Here is a 13,463-nt window from a genome sequence, read left to right as displayed (position 1 = left end):
ACAATACCTATGCACACAGCAGGTATTTTGGTAAATGGGTGTTGAATAAAGAAACAATAACATTTTCAAGAGGAAACCAAAAGCAAAAAAGAAAACAACTCTGTTTTCACTAAAAAGAAAATTGCTGATATGCTGGGAAGTAGGGTGTATCTGATTGACAGTCAAGAAGCAGGAAAATAATTCTCTCCAAGACAGAGATTTTTCTAAAGGGAAAATGTAAACATTCAGGAAGCTCATAGTATTGTTAATTCTAAAAGCAATTCTACTCAAAAAACAATGTGATCAAGTAAACATCCCAAAATAGAAAATGCTGAGGCTTGAAACACTTATGATTGGATTTTTTTCCTCAGTGTAGACAAAGTTTCAAGGAAATCTAAATTATTCCATTAGGTCTGTCCAGGGTCGGGCAGTGATGTTTAATTGCCCAACAGAATTTTATCCAATGGATTTAAAGTCTGTGGAGAAAATTTAAGGGGTATCCAGTGACCTAAAAATCACTCGTGAGTTGTGATTATTATTGTAATCAGAGTGATTTTTAACATACATACTGGGATCTCTAAATGACCTTTGTTCTTAAGGTAGTGTCCTTGAGAGGCCATAATTTTTTTTTTTCAGTGCTAGTGTCACAGAGCAAAACACTTCACTGTCTCCTCTTCCAGATTTATTTTCATAGTCATTCATGGGCCACCCAAGATTTGGGAGAAAAAACTCACAGGAGACCATATTTATTCTGGGTTCTTCCAATGAGAAAGCTAAAATATATGTGTTGTGCTTTTTCTTTCTTCTTTTCTTTTTAGGGCCGCACCAGCAGCAAATGGAAGTTCCCAGGCGGGGGGTCGAATTGGAGATGCAGCTGCCGACCTACACCACAGCCACAGCAACGCCAGATCCGAGCCGAGTCTGCGACCTACACCACAGCTCAAGGCAACGCTGAATCCTCATGGTTCTTAGATGGATTCGTTTCCTCTGTGCCATGACGGGAACTTCGTGTTGTGTTTTTTGAGAGATCAGTTTCAACCCAACAGAAAGAAGAATTTTCTAAGGATTTGAGCCATCCAACAATGGAATTAATTTTTTTTAATTAATTAATTTATTTTTTTTGTCTTTTTGCCTTTTCTAGGGCCGCTCCCATGGCATATGGAAGTTCCCGGGTTAGGGGTCTAATTGGAGCCATAGCCACTGGCCTACACCACAGCCACAGCAACTCGGGATCTGAGCCGTGTCTGCAACCTACACCACAGCTCACGGCAACACTGGATCCTTAACCCACTGTGCAAGGCCAGGGATCGAACCCTCAACCTCTTGGTTCCTAGCCGGATTGGTTAACCACTGAGCCATGACGGAAACTCCAGGAATTAATTTTTGGTAATGTCCAATTTTCACCACAAGTGTTCAAACAAACACTAGACGTGATAGAGGACTGATATGTTTCAAAGACCCATTGAAAGCTGAGAATCTGTGATTCCAAGAAGATCTAAATCATTGTTTTAGAGTCACATTAATTGTGTATAATAATCTGCATCAAGCCCTTATTTCTCCAGGTCTGTGCTCAGATGTCACCGCAGGAAAGCAGAGCTCTTTCCTACATGAACTATTACCCCTACGACTTCTTTATTCCCTTTTACCTTGTTCTGTTTCTCTCCACTGAGCTTCCAGCTATATTTCCTGGTTTATTTACATATTGCCTGTCTCTCCCAACTAGACTGTAAACTCCACGAAGGAAGGGACTTCAGTGGTTTTCTTCACTCTAACTCCAGCGCTTACATTAGAATCTGACATGCAGTGTTGTCAAATAAAAACAATATTAAACTATCATAGAAAAATTACAAAAAGAGAATAAAAGACAGTTTCATTTTGTATCGAATTACTTACCTCAACATTTGTACAGTGGTCAACATAGCATATACGCCCAATGCATAATTGTTGAAGAAATGAATTTGGATTCTCATTTTAATGTATTTTTTTCATCTTTTTTTTTTTCAAAAAACACAGGTTTTATATAATTGCAATCATCATTCATCTTTTAACCTAAAATGTAATTATTCAGCTGAATCACTCATCTTATTTATCAGACGTGGATATAATAATTTGATGTCATTTACAAAAATCGAATCTATTTTCACACACAAAAGATGTGTTACCACTAAAGCTACACAGAAGTATATGCTAGAGGCCATAAAAAACTATGAGCTCATCATTTCTAATATCATAATCATCTCTCTCATTGGTATCATTGAAAAGAGTCATAGTTATTTTGGGAGACAGAATACCATAATGAGTTGAGATCCTAATAGCCAAAACATTCTTGCAAAAGAAAAAATTTGGAAGACTTATTCTTCCTGACTTTTTTTTTTTTTTTTGTCTTTTTGGGGCCATACCCATGGCATGTGGAAGTTTCCAGGCTACGGGTCAAATTGGAAGTACAACTGCTGACCTGCACCACAGCCACAGTGACTGTAGATCCAAGACTTGTCTGTGAACTACACCGAAGCTCACAGCAACGCAGGATTCTTAATCCACTGAGTGAGGCCAGGAATCGAACCGGTCCTCATGGATACTAGTCAAGTTCGTTACCACCGAGCCATGACAGGAACTCCCATGTAATTCCAGATTTTAATATTTACTACAAAGCTATAGTAATTAAGATCAGGTGGTATTGCAATAAGAAAACAGACACACAGATCCACAGAACCAAATTGACAGTCCAGAAATAAACCCTTAAATTTACAGCCAATTAATTTTCCAGCAAAACACCACTACAATTCAATAGGGGAAGGTACAGTGTTTTCATTTTTTTTTTTTAAAGATGCTAAGACATTTGGACATCTGTATAGAAAAAGATGAATTTAGACCATTACCTTACACATATGCAAATATTATGTCAAAATGTGTAGTAGACCTAAAGACCAAAAATTATAAACTTCAGAAGAAAACATAGAACTACTTCTCTCAGACTTTGTGTTAAGAAAAGCTTTCTTAGGTATAATACCAAAAGCTCAAGCAATAGAAGAAAAAAATGATGAACTGGACTGCATCCAAATTAAAGATATTCGCTTTTCAAAAGACACCAATAGACAATCCACAGAATGGGAGGACATATCTGCAAATCATATATCTGATAAAGTCCATAATAATCAAAGAAATCCTACAACTCCATAATAAGAAAACTCAATTTAAAAGTGAGCATAAAATTTGAATAAGTATTTTACCAAAGTAGACAGAAGACAGCCAATAAACACATGAAATGATGCTCATAGTTTTTAGAGGAATGAAATTTAAATCTATAATGAGACATCATTTCACACACTCTAAAAAAGCTAGAATCAGAAAGACAAGCAGTAACAAGTTAGGATGTATAGAAACTGGAAGCCCCATCATTGCTGGAGGGGAAGTAAATCAGTGCAGACATTTCAGAAAATAGTTAGGCAGTTTCATGAAAACTTAAATGTAAATTTACCGCATAACTCAGCACTTCCATCACTGTATATCCATCCAAGAGAAATGAAAACATATGTCTACACAAAGTGTTCAGAGTGGCATTGTTTATAATTACCCAAACCTGGAAACAACCCAGCAAGTCACGGTTGAATGTATAAACAAAATATTATATACTACATTTGTATTTTTAAATGTATATTTCCATGCATATACATTTCAGCAGATTTACATCTATCTGTATACTAAAATGGTGTATTTAGGAAGCCCTGTAAACTCTGTATATATTTCATTACATTCATAAGAATACGGGCATGTATATAATTTCAAATTAGCATCTCTTCCGTTTTCAGCCCAGACACAAATTTGGTTTCAAATTCTAGCTCTGTTATTTCTTAGCTCTGTGGTCCTGGGCTAGTTACTTAACCTCTCTGAATCTCTACTAGTAAAATATGAGCAATACTCTACATCTTACAGGACTGTGGGATTAAATGAGATAAAATGTCTAAAATGCTTAGCACTAGGTAGGCAGAGTGTCAGTCCTTAAATCATACCCAGTGTTGTTATTTGTCTTTTTGGAGCTTCATTGCAAACCTAATTGTTTACTAATATTCCTGGGTGAGAGAGGGAGCCATTTTGTGCAGCAGAGAGGGCCACTTCTGCTGTCTGACTTTTTTCCATTTAATTTCTCAGAGCCCCAGTTGCCAAAATCTGTAAAAGAGGATACCATACGTCATCTCACAGGCCCGATGCTTAGGAAAGTTATATTAACGTGCTTCATAAACTGCAAAACACAATGAAAACAGAAAAGTACTCTATTATCATAGCCTTCTGTTCCCACCAATGCCACCCACAATGTGTTTTTAGGAGAACCAGAATGACTGCTCAGAGTGATGGGTAGTCATTTCTTCTCCTGGAAGATTATAATGAAACAATCTCTTCATGACCACGGTGGTGGTGGCAGCAAAACATTTTCAGAATAAATTTTATTCCCTCGTTGTTTGAATACAAAGTAAGGACGATGTCCCTCCCTTTCTGAAGCTCTCTCTGCCTGTCCTCATGAGCTATCAGGCTCAGCTAAATATGTCCCTGGCCAGTATGTTAATAATCCCCACTGGTTCCGAGACCTCCATCCACCACCGATGTGACATTCTTTGTGTTCAAATGTCTGGCTGACGTCTGATGCTTAAAACAGCCGATGCTTTCACCCCTCTCTGCATTGTCACAGCCTGTATCACCACTCTTAAAAGGCTATCGCAGGCACTCCCGGCACCAACTGCTGACCAGCCTGCCCCCTTGCCTCCCTGCCTGCTGCCGGCTGCCTTGAATGCCTGGTTCCTCCAGCTCCTTGCGGGTCTAAACAGAGCAGGGACCATGTCTACCTTCGGCTACAGGAGAGGACTTAGCAAATACGAATCCATCGATGAGGACGAACTCCTCGCTTCGCTGTCAGCTGAGGAGCTGAAGGAGCTCGAGAGGGAGTTGGAAGACATTGAACCTGACCGCAGCCTTCCCGTGGGGATGAGGCAAAAGAGTCTGACAGAGAAAACCCCCACGGGGACGTTCAGCCGAGAGGCACTGATGGCCTATTGGGAAAAGGAGTCCCAAAAACTCTTGGAGAAGGAGAGGCTGGGGGAGTGTGGAAAGGTAGGAGCTCGGATATTTTCCTTGGCTACTCCCACCGCTCCACCCTGCACCCTGGTTTTTTGGGGGGCAGGGGGTGTTCCCTAGCTTTGCCGGCCTCATCACTTTTCTTTCCTTAGAACCCACTTGTAATTGCTACTGAAAATTTTCTCAGGCTGAAATAGTCATCTGATTGTATGGCCACCCAATGGATGATGTGTAAAATTCTTAGCTGGGGGTCCTATGACTGACAAAGATGGGCTCTTCAAGAGGAAAATAATTCACAAGAAAAACAAGTGTTTAGATATTTCGCCAAACGTAAGTCTAATCCGAGTTGTTAAGTTGGGGATGTGGCATCATATCTGGTTTTGATATATATATCAGAAACAAATCATATATGTATATATATATACATATATATATGATTTCTATATATAGAAGGGAAGTAAACTTTTGTTTCTGATATATATATATAAGAAACAGATCATATATATATAATTAACTGTGCTCTCTCCATATATATATATGTATATATATGGCAGTTAATTAAATTAATTTTCTTCTGTTAAGGCAAAAGTGGTACTCTGGTTACTTGCACTGTGATGGTGGCTATAGTAAAAATGATTCTTTTTTCCAACACCAGGAAGTTTGGGGTGGTGGGAAGTACACGGGACTGAGACTCAGGGGACCTTATCTCTAGTCACTGCTCTGTACGGAAGTCGTAAGACCTTGAACAGAGAGTCAATTCTGCAGGGTTCTCTTTCCCATCTGTCCCTGGAGGGCTCTGGATCCAGTGTTCCTTTTGTGAATCAAGAGCCCCTTTGAGGTTTTGTTAAGTTATGGACCTTCTTAAGAAAATGTACCTGTGCTTATACATATATACCTAAGTTTTACGGAGAATTTCAAAATGATGACACACATCTTGAAACCCACCTAGGACCTGGGTTAAGCATGCCTGCATAGATGATTTCTAAGATCCCTTTGTATTTTATAATGGTGATTCTGAGGGCAGGACATGTGCTTATATTAGTAGGTTGGGTCTAGTAAGCTCTCGTTTTCTACTCAGTAAACAGTTACTTGGAATTTGCCAAATGAATCGTTAGCAGAAGGAAATTCAAAAGACGAGACTCTAGGAAAATAGTAATGGCACTAAGAATATCAGTATAACAAAGTCTTGAATTTGTAGAACACTGGTCAGCAGCAACAGTTTAAAACCTCTATGCAACTCTGGATCATCTAAAATCAAAATGGCCCGAAGCCAATGGCAAGACTTCCACAGTACTAATCTAGGCATGTTAGATGATCTTTATGATAGGGTGTGGGGGCCACATTTGTAGCAAGATGTGTGTGAGCTCTGCCCATGTCAATCATCGAACGAAGGGCCCCTGGGATCAGGCCAGGGTCTGCCAAGGCCACCGTGGCCGCCTGCACTGAGGGACTGAAGGTGGGGGTGGGGGATGGAAGGATACACATGACAAGCCAGGATTTGGGTTGGTCAATTCCTCCACAACAATGATTTTTAGGGGTCTTTTTGTTTGTTTTCTGGTGTGGAAATATGTGTTCAAAATCTGAAAAAAAAAAAAATAGGAAGTATGACATTTTCCTAACAGCTCTTAAAGATTTTTCCTTAAAAAGATACAAATGGTCCCATAATGTCCAGGACAGCCAACCAGAGGAACAATAACCCAACAAAGGCATTTTAATGTCATAATGTCTTTAGATCAGCGGAAAACAAAGGGCAAAGCCTGCTGTCAGCTGTCGAAACCCACCTGCTCCTGCCAAAGGTTTTGCTGATCCCTGATCCCTGCCAGTGGCTTATCAGCTGCATTCGAAAGGCTATGTGTTGATGAACTTTGATTCCTTTCTGAGCTAGTTAACTTTTCTCCCGCGACGCTTTCCCCGCTGGCCAGCCGCCTCTGGAGGCACAAGGAGTGCTGAGCAGAAGCTCGCCAGGGGAGGGTGTCAATCCATTCCCACTCCAGGAAAAAACGCAGAGCAGCTGACTGGCCAGAGGGTGGGGGAGGGGTGCAACTGCGTGAGTGAAGGGCAGCCCAGCATGGACCCCGAAAAGGAGCCGGGGGTTGTGGTGATCAGGCTACCGGCCCTGCAAAGGCTTGCGAAAAGCATGGTCAACGCTTGCTGAAGGACAGCCTCTGCCAACCTAGGTTCACACAAACTTACTCTGCTCCAGGGAGACCCAAAGCTCTAGCTCCCCTAGCTTGAGGGTAGGTGCCAATGCGTTCGCACATCATTTCACTGAATTCCTAGCTTCTGGACGTGAGAACTGAGACGAGGAGAGGTTAAGAAACCCATTTGAGATGAACAGCCTCTAGCTGAAATTCCAACCAAGCTCCGTTGGCACAAAGACCGTGATTCTCAAAATGTGAGCCCGTCGGCACCATGTGGGACCCTCATGGACCTGCTAATTCTAGGGCTCCCCTAGACCTGCCCAATGGGGAACTCTGGATGCAGGCCTCACAAGCCCTCACTCTGTAGGTTGAAAACCACTCGACTCAACTCTAGTTTTCTGAGACCACCCCATACTAGGATTTTAGTGCTTTGTCTAAAATCAACTGGCTGTTTGTGGGAAGACCCAGAATCAGAACGGAAAACCCAGCCTCTTGCCTTCTTCATGTAAGGGGCCAGGGAGGTGATGAGGAGAAAGGGGTGGTCACACTCTTCTTGTTGCCTTATTTATTCCCGAAGTGTACCCACATTCACCTTCTCCCTATCACCCCTGCACCTTGGGCCTCACCCCACCCCCACCTTCCACCCCCATTCTTGTCAGGATCCGGGTTAACCCCAGAGCAGGGGCAGACAGGTGACCTGGACCAGTGCAGTCCGCTCAAATGCCAGAATATTTTTGCAAGTAGGCAATGTCGTGTCGCACCTCCTCCTCTCTCCCTCTCCAGGCACCTTTCTCCCATCTGCTGTTTTCCTCGTAGATGCCCCCCACCTAGGGTGACTAACCATCTCAGATTGCCCGGGGCCTATATAGACTTTAGAACTAAAAACTCTGCTTCCCGGGCTACCTTTCAGTCCCGGGAAACCAGGACCGTCAGTGACCAACCCCGCCTCCGCCAGCCCAGTCTGTACTTCTCTCCTGGGCCCGGTCCTGCCTCTCAGCGGCTGCTAACCAACATCGGTTTAGATGCATTCCGTAAACAAATATTTATTGAGCGCCTCCTGCATGCTAAGCACCCTGTGAGATGCACAAAACCCTTGATCCCTGCCCTCACCCTGGAAACAGTCTTTTGAGAAAAATGACAAACAAATCATTAAATGGGGACTTTTAGGGAGGAGATGCACCTCCATGGGAATCGATCACAAAGGTCATTTGAGGAGGTGTCAAAGAAGGCTTCCTGGAAGAAACGTCATTTAGATGTTATACAACAGTGCATTGCTGGAAGGCGGAAATCATCAGATATAATCTCTCCAGGTGCCTTTAAGAGGAGAAGATCTCTTGCAGATAAAGTATAAGGATTTTCTAAAAACTCAAGGGGTGGGAGTTCCTGTCGTGGATCAGCGGCAATGAAACCAACTAGAATGCATGCTGCAGACACGGGTTTGATCGCTGGCCTTGCTCAGTGGGTTGGGGATCCCGTGTAGCTGTGGCTGTGGCACAGGCCGGCAGCTGCAGCTCCGATTTGACTCCTATGTGCCATGGGTGCAGCTCTAAAAAGGCAACCTCCCCCCACACACACAAAAAAAACCATTAAAAAAACTTAAAGGGGTGTGATTTAATGGTGGTATGAAAGGCAGTATACCTTGAATTTTGCTATAGGCCCCTTTCCTCTAAAACTGAAAGAGCTCTCTCTCTCTCTCTCTCTCTCTCTCTCTCTCACACACACACACACACACACACACACACACACACACACGCAATCACTGTCTCTCCCGCTCCTGAACAAGTGAGTAAATTAAAACTCGAGGGGCACCCCAGGAGCAGCTGACCCCTTCCCCAGGCCATCGCTTGGTGCCTGCCACTCCGAACAAGTGGATAGATAACAGGACACTGTTTTGTGATAGCAACTGGGCAAACAAACCTGGAGCCCAGCGCAGCGTTTTCCAAAGCTCATTCCACATGCCACCGGCAGCATGAGGCTGGGGTAAAAAAACATTTCCAATGTAGAGGGAAGACTCAAGGCTTTGGGAACAGGAGCAGGTCTTGGGGATTTAGATAAAACAAAAGACTAAAAAGATGGCATTAGAGAAAAATCAGACTCTGACAGAAATTTCCAAATTTTTATTTCATTAGAAGAGAGAAAGGAAGGGCCACCTGAGCTGCTCAGTACAAAGAGTCTTATGAACAGGAAAGACAAAGATGGAATGAAATTGTGTTTGCCTGAAAGTCTTTCATAATTGATAGCTGGTAAATAATTTAAGACCATTAGGCTGAGGCAGTGGCTTGCTTCAAGATTTTCGACTGCTCTCTACTGTTCCACATTAAATTTGGAATCTAGTGAGTGCCAAAGGCAATCATCTTTCCCACCTCATATCTCCTGTAGTCCCGTCTCATTTAACCCTGTGATAACATGAGATTTCAAGCTGATTTGCTGAAAAGGGTGACTTGAATGGGCTCCTGCCAAAAGCTGGGTTTTGACCTGCTGCCGCCCTGAACAGCAGTCCTGCCCCTGGACTTCCTTCCCCGGAGCAGGGACAGAGGCTGCAGCAGCTTCCAGGTGATGTGGGGTGTCTGAAACCCTGGCCCAGGCTCTACCCCAGAGGTAGAAGAACAAATGATGCCCTTCCTCTGTCTACACTGAGAGCTCCTGCCACATTGGTTGTAGGAGGTAAATTTGGGGGAGAATTTTTGGTTTGTTTGTTTTTTGTTTTGTTTTGCTTTTTAGGGCTGCACTCATGTCATATGGAGGTTCCCAGGTTAGGGGTCAAATGGGAACTACAGCTGCAGGCCTACACCACAGCAGTGCAGGATCTGAGCTGCCTCTGCAATCTACACGACAGCCTACAGCAACACCAGAACCTTAACCCACAGAGTGGGGCCAGGGATCAAACCTGTGTCCTCATGGATACTAGTCAGATTCGTTTCTGCCGAGCCATGATGGGAACTCCAGGGAAGAATTTTTGAATGTTAAGAAAGAGAACCCATTGACATCTTGTATATTTTCGTTGTCACTTGTATGTTTGGGATGGAGAGATAAGGAAGGAGAGAGGGGTGGTTCCTTAAGGGGACAGCTGAATTTGCTAAATTGTAAGCAGACTAGCAGTAAAATAGTTTAGAAGAAGTATAGTTAAGAGAATAAAAAAATGTATCAAGGGTTTTCCAAAGCAGAAGTTCCAACTTATTTGTTCAAATTGGCCAAATGATAGCAAATTTGAATTCAATAAATTGAATTCTGGATATTTCTTTTGCAGAAAGAAATGTTTGTAGAAAAAGCTGTTGAAGGTTATGTCAGGAAATGTTAACCTTGGTCACCAGTTAGGTCAGAAGCTGGAGAAGAACTTTTTTTCCCTTACATGCTTTCGTATTGCTACGTGTTACTTTTTTAAAAAACGCATTGAAATATAATTGACTATCACAGTGCACTAGTTTTATAGATGGACAACAGAATGATGTGATGTATACATATATTGCGAAATCACATTTTTTTTTGTAATTTGAAAAGATATGTTTAAAAATGGCAAACGATGCTCCTGTGTTCTTCAGGTTGCGGAAGACGACAAAGAGGAAAGCGAGGAGGAGCTCATCTTTACAGAAAGTAACAGTGAGGTTTCTGAAGAGGTGTATACAGAAGAGGAGGAAGAAGAGGAGGAGGACGACGAGGACGAGGATAGCGAAGAAGAGGAAAGAACAGTTGAAAACGAGAAAGGGATTAACGGAGCTGTACATTACCGTAGTGTCAATTCTGACAACGCAAGGCCAAAGACATTTACCAGTCAGATCGAAAACATACAACTGACGAATGGCCACACACCGAGGAACACAGAGTCCCCGGCTGCTGCCACGCACCCCTGCGGAAACCCTACAGTGATCGAGGATGTCCTGGAAAAGATTAAGAACAACGACCCCGACACCACGGAGGTCAACCTGAATAACATCGAGAACATCACGTCGCAGACCCTCGCCCGCTTCGCTCAGGCCCTCAAGGACAACACGGTGGTGAAGACCTTCAGTCTGGCCAACACGCGCGCCGACGACAGTGCGGCCACAGCCATCGCGGAAATGCTCCGAGTCAACCAGCACATCACCAATGTCAACATCGAGTCCAACTTCATCACGGGCAAGGGCATCCTGGCCATCATGCGGGCCCTGCAGCACAACACCGTGCTCACGGAGCTTCGCTTCCACAACCAGAGGCACATCATGGGCAGCCAGGTGGAGATGGAGCTCGTCAAGCTGCTGAGGGAGAACACCACCCTGCTGAGGCTGGGCTACCACTTCGAGCTCCCAGGACCAAGAATGAGCATGACGAGCCTCCTGACGAGAAACATGGATAAGCAGCGGCAGAAGCGGATGCAGGAGCAAAAACAGCAGGAGGGAAGCGAGGGAGGAGCCACCCTTAGGACCAAAGTCTGGCAGAGAGGAACGCCTGGCTCTTCACCTTACGCATCTCCCAGGCACTCTCCCTGGTCATCCCCCAAAGTCCCCAAGAAAGTCCAAACGGGGAGGAGCCGGCCCATGTCCCCTGTGGCCCCGCCCCCGCCCCCGCCGCCTCCGCCCCCGCCCCCGCCGCCCCCTCTTCCTCCGCAGAGGCTGCCGCCCCCTCCTCCGCCTCCACCCCCTCCTCCCCCAGAGAAGAAGCTCATCACAAGGAACATTGCCGAAGTCATCAAACAGCAGGAGAGCGCCCAGCGGGCACTGCAGAATGGACAGAAAAAGAAAAAAGGGAAAAAGGCTAAAAAACAGCCAAACAATATCCTAAAGGAAATTAAAAATTCCCTGAGGTCCGTGCAAGAGAAGAAAACCGAAGACAGTTCCCGACCTTCCACCCCGCAGAGATCGGCTCATGAGAATCTCATGGAAGCTATTCGGGGAAGCAGCATACGACAGCTAAGGCGGGTAAGTAACCAAGGGCAGGCGCTGGGGGCAGGCCTTGCAAAGGAGCCGGCCTCCGCCGCCGCACGGTGGTACCAAAGGTGCCTCTGAGGATACTCAGTGTGCCGGAGCAGGCTACCCAATTTGGAGCATCAAGAGCAGGTCACCAGAGAGTACATTTCTGTCTGAGACAGGTGCCTGGTCCACTTTCTTAGTTAGCATCTCTGGTTTTTAAGGGCCAGACGTGTCTTAGGACATTTCAACCTCTAAAATTCCAATTTCCTTAATAAGGAAAGCCTTCTAAACCAGATTCATCACTTGTCAAAATTTAAATCACAGAGTTGCAAGTGACTTAAAACCTAACCTAGATAGAATACAACATTTGGGAGTTCTCTTGTGGCCCGCGGGGTTAAGGATTCCGCATCGTCTCAGCAGAGGCTTGGGTTGCTGCTGGGGCACAAGTTCAATCCCTGGCCTAGGAACTTCCACATGCTGTGGATGTGGGTAATTTGAATATTACCCACAATAATCAATCTATATCTGAGTTCTTCTCAGAGAATACTGCTAAAGACATACTCTATAGATATTTTTTCACTTTGTTTTTTTTAATTCACTTTATGATTTGTGTTGTTTTATTGAAAGAAAATCCCATATTTTTGTAGGTGGAAGTTCCAGAAGCTCTGCGATAAAAACATGATCTTTAGAAGAGGATGCAGAAATATTCAGTGGTATTAGATGAAATGCATTGTGAGATGTTTCTAAAATACTTTCTTCAATTTGAAATGTTCTCTGACTCTAAAAATAGCCTCGCCCATTAATTCCAAAGAGAATTTTAAGAAACAGTCAGCATGTTTCTTCTGTAAATATGAAAATAAACTTCTTTTTTATGTCATGAGATTTGTACTGACAAGAAGCAGTTTATTTAAAGATGCTCTGGACGGTTGGTAACTCTGAGCTACAACGAATTAACGAAATATGCTGTTATTTTTGTAATCCCAATAAATTTGGATTGAATTTTTTTGGTTTTTTTTTAAAACACTAATTTTTTTTTGTAAGTTGGTACATCTGTCAGGTGTGTATGTAACATTGCTAAATATTAAAAATATTATATTCTCACCCCCAAAAAGATTTGAGTCCTTAGCATTTGCCTTTATTTGTTTCTTCATGTCTGAGAAAATCTGGTCAGAGCTCTCTCCTAAGTTCTGGAATCAAGAACCTTCTTAAAAGTCTTTTTGGTATTGAGATAAAACCTTGGGAAAATACCCCAAAGTAACCATTATTATCCTCGATGCCTCAGGGTCAGATCCAGGGTATCAGCTGTCACTCCCACATTCCCCATATCATTCACTCATTTATAACAAAAACCAGCTATTTCTAGAAGAAAAAAAAAAAACCAATTGGGAGTTCC

General features: G+C 43.4%; 1 protein-coding gene across 2 annotated transcripts; it reads left to right on the top strand.

Moving 5' to 3' along the window:
- Positions 1–4,620: 4,620 nt before the first annotated feature.
- LMOD2 (leiomodin 2) lies at positions 4,621–13,073 on the top strand. Of its 2 annotated transcripts, none has more exons than XM_047763588.1 (3): positions 4,621–5,082; positions 10,727–12,079; positions 12,718–13,073. In XM_047763588.1, the coding sequence occupies exons 1-3, from the start codon at positions 4,810–4,812 to the stop codon at positions 12,742–12,744; spliced, it is 1,653 nt and encodes a 550-aa protein (XP_047619544.1). In that variant the 5' UTR covers positions 4,621–4,809; the 3' UTR covers positions 12,745–13,073. The 2 variants fall into 2 exon arrangements, with proteins under 2 accessions (XP_047619544.1, XP_047619545.1); XM_047763589.1 differs by lacking the exon at positions 4,621–5,082 and adding an exon at positions 5,136–5,376.
- The last annotated feature ends 390 nt before the right edge of the window (positions 13,074–13,463 follow it).

Source organism: Phacochoerus africanus, chromosome 16, assembly GCF_016906955.1.
Source record: "Phacochoerus africanus isolate WHEZ1 chromosome 16, ROS_Pafr_v1, whole genome shotgun sequence".
Classification (NCBI taxonomy): Eukaryota; Metazoa; Chordata; class Mammalia; order Artiodactyla; family Suidae; genus Phacochoerus; species Phacochoerus africanus.
This window is presented reverse-complemented; position numbering and strand designations above follow the sequence as displayed.

Coding starts and splice junctions, on each gene's coding strand:
- LMOD2 (XM_047763588.1), top strand. CDS start 4,810: ATGTCTACCTTCGGCTACAGGAGAGGACTTAGCAAATACGAATCCATC. Junction 5,083..10,726: donor GGCTGGGGGAGTGTGGAAAG/GTAGGAGCTCGG, acceptor TGTGTTCTTCAG/GTTGCGGAAGACGACAAAGA. Junction 12,080..12,717: donor GCATACGACAGCTAAGGCGG/GTAAGTAACCAA, acceptor ATATTTTTGTAG/GTGGAAGTTCCAGAAGCTCT.